Source organism: Takifugu flavidus, chromosome 5 (assembly GCF_003711565.1).
Source record: "Takifugu flavidus isolate HTHZ2018 chromosome 5, ASM371156v2, whole genome shotgun sequence".
NCBI classification, from domain to species: domain Eukaryota; kingdom Metazoa; phylum Chordata; class Actinopteri; order Tetraodontiformes; family Tetraodontidae; genus Takifugu; species Takifugu flavidus.
The window spans coordinates 17,770,362-17,777,468 of record NC_079524.1 but is presented as its reverse complement, the minus strand read 5'-3'; the positions used below and the strand labels follow the sequence as shown (position 1 = coordinate 17,777,468).

Below are 7,107 nucleotides of genomic sequence, written 5' to 3'. Positions count from 1 at the left end.
CACAACACACACACTCAGAAAGTGTGAGGACCCTCGGATGGAATAATGGACATTTTTGAGAATGGTGTTTACCTCAGAGTTTCCAGTCGGCAGTTTGGAAAGTGGAGAAAACCACAGAGCAGCTTCACTCCTGAATCCAGCAGCTGGTTCTTACTCAGGTCCAGTTCTCTGAGATGGGAGGGATTGGACCTCAGCGCCGAGGCCAGAGAGCCACAGCTGATCCTTGATAAGCTGCAGTATTCTAATCTGAAAAATGCAGGATGAGGTTATACGGTGCAGGTCTGCATGTTATCTGCGTCAGTACTAAACCTACGTTAGTTCTTAGTTGGGTCAGACCTGAATTCACGATATTACAAGGAATTTCTTTAATGTGGTGCATCACAGCAGTGTTGAGAACAGCCTCACTTCACCATCTTAGCAGCTGGTATATAGGTAGAAAAATGAAGACTGACCTGAGCCTCTCCAGTTTACAGTTTGGACTCTTCAGTCCAGAACAGAGCCGCTTCACTCCTGAATCCTGGAACATGTTGTAGCTCAGGTCCAGAACCCTCAGATGGGAGAGGTTGGACTTCAGAGCTGAGGCCACAGAATCACAGCTGGTCTCGGATAAACTGCAGCGACTTAGACTAAAATAACAATTATTTTGAGAGAAGACAAATAAAAATCAACATGTACCAGAGCAAAACACAGCTTACAAGCAACAAACCTCTGGTCCTGCACCGGCTTATCTGCCGTATGTTCGTATTTTGGGTTCTTTCAGGGCGGTTGGACAAGATCTACACCGTATGTAAAGTGTGTGTGGGTCAAAATACCTTCCAAGTTTGTGAGACCACATTTCTCAATAGCACTCAACTCTTGTCAGGAGTTGGGACAAAGCGACCCCCTCCTGATAGCTTGTGGGCGATGCTGCAGCGACCCTGCAATCCCTACACTCTCTGGTGAAACCAAATCAAAGGTTTTAGACACTGCTGGATGCTGGAAGGTCGGCTATAGTCTGGACGCATCGTTCCCCTGACTGCACATTTCTCCAACAATGATTGGCAGCTGGTGTCACTTGTTCTCCAGATGAGAGAAGGAAAGAGAGCCACCCCACAGTGTGTTTGATTGCCCCACTGCAAGCTCAATGCTGCTAGAAAACATTGCAGGAGCATCAATTCCCCTCAGGGCATCAACAAGGACCTCAGGAAAAGGTGCAGCTGCCACCTACTAGAGACAAGCACACTGAGCTGAGATTCAAAGCCCTCTCCTCCCAAGAGAAGAGCTTGTTTGTTGGAGGCTCTTCTGGGCGATACCTGGTGCCACAGCTCCAGCTCAGCCCATCTCTGGAGCTGAGGTGGAGCTTAGCAAGCTTCATGGTTCTCCACCACTTCCTCTCGCTGAGGACCTTCTCAGCTGGTGGTTTCTGCTCCACCTTCCAAGTTGAGCAGGTGAGATGATTGTGGACTTCAGGAAAGTACAGCCCCTTTGCCCCCCCTTGCCCTTATGGCTCCCCCATCACCATCACGGACTCCTTCCGCTTCCTGGGCACCACCATCACCCGGGACCTTAAGTGGGAGCCAACCATCAGCTCCTCATCAAGAAGGCCCAGCAAAGGATGTTCTTCCTACGGAAGCTGAGGAAGCTCAAACTGCCTCCCAGGATGTTGGCGCAGTTTTATACGGCCATCATCGAGTCCATCCTCACCTCCTCCGTCCTCCCCTCCTCCATCCTCACCTCCTCCATCACGTGTGGTTCGCTGGTGCCACCGCCAGGGACAGACTGAGGCTGCAGCGCGTCGTGCGCGCTGCCGAGAAGGTGATCGGCTGCAGGCTTCCATCCATCCAGGACCTGTATATCTCCAGGACCCGGAGGTGTGCAGGTCGGATCACGGCCGACGACCTTCCCACCCTGGTCACGGACTGTTTTCCCCCCTCCCCTCAGGCAGGAGACTACGGTCCATTCGGACCAGAACCTCCCGCTACACTAACAGCTTCTTCCCCTCTGCCATCAGGCTGCTGAACACCAAGTGACTTATCATAAAGCACCATGTACAGCAGCCAGTCGGACTCATAAACAATACACTACTCCTCATGGACCTGCACTATTTCTTACCACTCACTATTTATGTATATACTGTATATAAGTCTTATTTTATTTTATTTATCTTATTCTAGTGTGGTGTTGATGGTCTAGTGTTATGTTGAATGTCGCAGCGGCACACCACGACAAATTCCTAGTTTGTGTAATACTGTGTATTACATGAACAATGGCAATAAACCTTCTTCTGATTCTGATTCTGATTCTGATACTTCTGCATTCCTGCCACTAGTGTCTCTGCAGAAAGAGTCTTCTCTACTGTTTTATATTATAGAAAATTAGGATTTTTGGTTGATGTCTTAGATGTTGTTGACTAAGAGCAGGTTTTTCTTTAATAACATAGAAAGATTCGATGAGAAGAGCAAATGTATTATTTTATGAGCTACTTCCACTACTATTATATACAATACTTCCATATTGTCTTAGATTACAAGCTGCGTTTATTGCATCGTTCATAGAAAGTCATATTTGTGAGGAGAAAAACTCCAATAAGGTCATTTTCTTTAATGACCATTACAACAGAAGGAGGCGATGAAAAACAGATTTGTATAAAAATGTGTGAAAACTTATGGATGGAAACCTTTTTAAAATGGTTGCATTGTGTAGAATCGGTGTAGAATCAACTTGTTGACTTCTGATTTGGACTCCAATGGAAGTGAGGTGCAACAATTGTGGATGCTGAAAGCTTCAGATCTTCATGAAGGTTTCTGTGGTTGGACTGACCTGCTGCCCCTTTAAGAGGGAGGCAGGTTGGGGCTTCTGGCTGGAATGAAGCCACCTAAGATGAGAATGACTGCAGGCTTTCGGTACCAAGGTTTAACAGGTGCTCACTTCACACTTGGGCTTTTCTCTTTTTTGGGATGGCTTTTCTCAGTAGAGAAGGGGCATGGCACACTGCAGCAGCTTTCTTTTTGGGTTTTCTAGTTTTCCTTCTGATCTTTAAAAGACAGGAAGAACCATTTTTGATTGTTCTGAATTTTGGGTGCGGTTTTGTGGCCAGCCTAAAATAAAACAAGACAAATCTACAACTGATACTTCCTTTCTAGTCATTGATGACCATCCTCACATGGGACAGATTTCCACAACCAATTTAATACTGCAAATCTGTCCTGTGTGGTCTTTTTTCTGAGAACTGTAACACTACGTTTATAACAAAGATCAAACATGGAAACATTTATTGTCTAACTAGTTACACCTGGGAAAGTACTGGATCATCTCTGACTGACCTGAGAGTCTCCAGCTCACAGAGAGGATCCTGGAGAGCACCACAGAGAAGCTTCACTGCTGGACCCTTCAGCTGGTTAAAACTCAGTCCAGAACCCTCAGATGGGAGGGATTGGACCACAGCGCCGAGGCCAGAGAGTCACAGCTGATCTCTGATAAACTGCATTCATTCAGTCTGGAAAAGGAATAAATGGGCAAATAAAAACACATTTCTAAATCTGAAAATGAAGAGAAAAGCAGAAAATGTAAAGAAATTTAGAAAAGACCACAGAGGCCTCCTGACCTGAGCGTCTCCAGTCTGCAGTTTTGATGCATCATTGCAGAAGACAGTAACTTTACTCCGGCATCTGTCAGGTTATGGTTCCAGCTTAAGCTCAGCTCCCGTAGATGAGAAGGGTTTGACGTCATTGCTGAGGCCACAACTTCCCAATGACTCGTTGAAAGAAAACTATCTACAGTCTGTTGTGTATGAAACAAAAATAGTGAGTCAAACTTTGGGATTTCTAATCAACTTATCTGAGAATCGACCTCAACACAAATGTAGCTCATTTCCTGGAAAAGCTAAATTCAACACCGTAGAGCAACAGTTTGAACGACCATCAGATCTGAAATGCAACTGAATTATTCAACATTTGTCTTATTTTAGAACAGCTCATAATTACTCAATATTTAAAATGATTGTAGCAAATGGTTTAAAGAAACGTGCATCTTTTTATCTGTCTATCGGCTCTTTGGATATTTTGCATTTCATCCAATTTGTACGATGGTGCGTCAAGTCTTAATTCAGCGATCCGATCGATGACATCAGAGTCTCTGGTTGCATCGATTGCCCTCAGCTTCTGTTATATCTGCCTGTTTCCCTTAAATCATTTTCACTGCACCTTTTGTTGCTAGTGATGAAGTTGCCACCTAACGGGTGTGGAAAGGCTCAAACAACTTTGTGGGTCACATAAAGGCTCCAAACGGAACCGCCACAAAGACCTAAAACACCCATTTAAACCAACGAGGCCGGCTGTTTTTACGTTGAACAAATGAAGCAAAATAGTCACGTGTCATTAGTTAAAATGTGTTTTTTTCTGTCGTTTGAATACGATGTATACAAACAAACAAAAGTGATTTAATGACATGACAGTAATTTCATGATAGTCAGTTAACTTGTGGCTCCTATTATTCCTGCCTTATGTTGGTTTGTCTGGATTGACCTTTGAACTTATATCCAGCCAGTGTTGAACATTTCTGGATGAATGTTGTTTTTTTAAATTTATGGACGCTGCAATGGAGATAAAGAATTGAAGGAATGACCACTGGAGGGGGTATTGCTACCTGACATGATCCACTCGCTTGATTTAAACGCCGATGTCCGGCCCCAGAAATCTTTACTTACTCGGCCTTCCTGCAGTTCCTCACAGCTGGAATCAGGCGACGTCGTCCCTCATCTGAGGTGTTGTACTGCTGCAGGTTCAGCTCATCCAGAACCTCCTCTGACATCTGCAGCAGGTAGGCCAGAGCTGAACAGTGGATCACTGACAGTCTCCTCTCTGTATCTCCCCTGACTTCAGGAACTCTTGGATCTCCTGATGGACTGACTGATCCTTCATCTCCATCAGACAGTGGAAGATGTTGATGCTTCTGTCTGGGGAGATTTCATCACTGTTCAGCTCCTTCAGGTTGTTGAGGACCTTCTGGATGGTTTCTGGGTGGCTGTTCCTCTGATCCAACAGTCCACCCAAGATCCTCTGATTGGACTCCAGAGAGAGACCATGAAGGAAGCGAACAAACAAGTCCAGGTGGCCATTTTCACTTTCAAGAGATTTCATTAGTGCTCTCCTGAGGAAGTCATCAAGAGATGTGGCTGGATCGTTATTATAAACACAACCCAGGAAACGATGAAGGGGTTTGGTTTCGAATATTTTAGGAACTTATTTATAACCGCTGTGTCTTTCCTGGTGTAACGGTGGAACATGTAGACGGCAGCCAGAAACTCCTGAACGCTCAGATGAACAAAGCAGTAGACTGATTTCTGGAAGATCACACTCTCTCTCTTGAAGATCTCTGTACAAACTCCTGAGTACACCGACACCTCGGAGACGTCCAGTCCACATCGCTCCAGGTCTTCTGAGTAGAACATGATGTGTCCTTTCTTCAGATGTTCAAACGCCAGCCGACCCAACTTCAGAAGGAGTTCTTTATCAGCCTCAGTCAGTTCCTCTGGTCTCTGCTTTCCTCCATACTTCTGCTTCTTCCTCTTTATCTGAACCCTCAGGAAGTGTGAGTAGAGGTCAGTCAGTTTCCCTGGTCTCGCTTTCCTCCATACTTCTGCTTCTTCCTCTTATCTGAACCATCAGGAAGTGTGAGTAGAGGTCAGTCAGGGTTTTGGGGCAGCTCTCCTCTCTGGTCTCTGGTCATCATGTCCTCCAGAACTATAGCAGTGATCCAGCAGAAAACTGGGGATCAGACACATGATGTGGAGGCTCCTGGAGGCCTTGATGTGTGAGATGATTCTCGTGGACAGATCTTCATCACTGAACCTCCTCCTGAAGTACTCCTCCTTCTGGGAGTCAGTGAAGCCTCGTACTTCTGTGATCCTGTCAACACACGAGGAGGAATCTGATGGGCTGCTGCAGGTCTGGAGGTGATCCAGATGAGAGCTGAAGGAAGCAGGTTCCCCTGGATGAGGTTCACCAGGAGCACGTCAACGGACGATACTTGTGTGACATCAGAGATGACCTGATGGTTGTTGAAATCCAGTGAAAATCTGCTTTCATCCAGGCCATCAAAGATAAACAGAGGTTTCCGGACAGTCTTCTGCTCTGATCTTCTGTAATGTTGGATGGAAAACATGAAGCAGTGAGAGAAGACTGTGCTGCTCATCTCTGATCAAGTTCAGCTCCCTGCATGAGAGCGGAAGCACCAGACTGATGTCTGGTTCTCCAAACCTTCTGCCCAGTCCAGACTGAACTTCTGCACTGAGAAGGTTTTCCAACGCCGGCGACACCGTTGGTCAGAACCACTCTGATGTGTCTCTGTTGCTCAGATAAGACTTTGAAGATGTCCCTGGCACTTGATTGGAGTGTCCTGGATGTTCTTCTTGGAGGTTCTCTCAAGCTGGCTCACCTCATGTTGTGTGTCCACCTCCTCACTTTGTCCTCAGTGATGTAGAGCTCAGTGTAGATCTTGTTCAGCAGGGTTCCACTTCTGCTTCATGAGTTCCTTCAGTCACAGTTTCACATCTTCTCTTCAGACTCATCTTATGACCTTCTATCACCTCTGCAGATCACTTCCTGAACATAAGTAAACCAATGATTTCCATCTATAATAAATCATCAACACAACTACAAATTCATGACATCACAAATTAAATCTCATATTGAACAGTTTTACTTTGTTGGGCTTCATTTCAGCATCTCCAGATCTGCTTCCAGGTTGTGAACAAGAGGACTCTCCTGGTGGAGCTGACTGGTCCCAGTTTGATAGGATGTGCTCCCCCCTCTCACTATGAAAAACACATCTCTATTAGTCCTTTGATTTATAGGATGAAAGAACCTGATCAAGACTCAATATTGTTCCAGCATTTATGTCTGAATTCATCTTTCAGTTTAAACCTGATTCTTGTTTCTAATCAACAATTTCACATTAAGTCTGTAACTATATGACTGTCTGAGGTTTAAGTGTTTAAACATCTCAATAATAAACTCACAACCTGCTGCTGTTATGTGGACTAACAGCTGCCACACAAAACATCATCACGCTTTAGTTTTCTTACATTTCCTCTGAACTTCTGAAGTCTATTATTTTTATGTTTGGAGG

At 45.2% G+C, this 7,107-nt stretch overlaps 1 protein-coding gene across 1 annotated transcript in view; it reads right to left on the bottom strand.

The window, feature by feature from the left end:
* Positions 1 to 488: 488 nt before the first annotated feature.
* The window catches only part of LOC130525215 (NLR family CARD domain-containing protein 3-like), a 12,549-nt gene continuing 5,930 nt past the window's right edge, over positions 489 to 7,107 (bottom strand). The window contains exons 6-7 of the mRNA XM_057031716.1: positions 3,303 to 3,475; positions 489 to 626 (exon numbers count right to left, since the gene is read on the bottom strand). Coding sequence (XP_056887696.1) covers positions 3,385 to 3,475 — 91 coding nt within the window. The 3' untranslated portion in view covers positions 489 to 626; positions 3,303 to 3,384. The remainder of the gene's footprint in view (positions 627 to 3,302; positions 3,476 to 7,107) is intronic.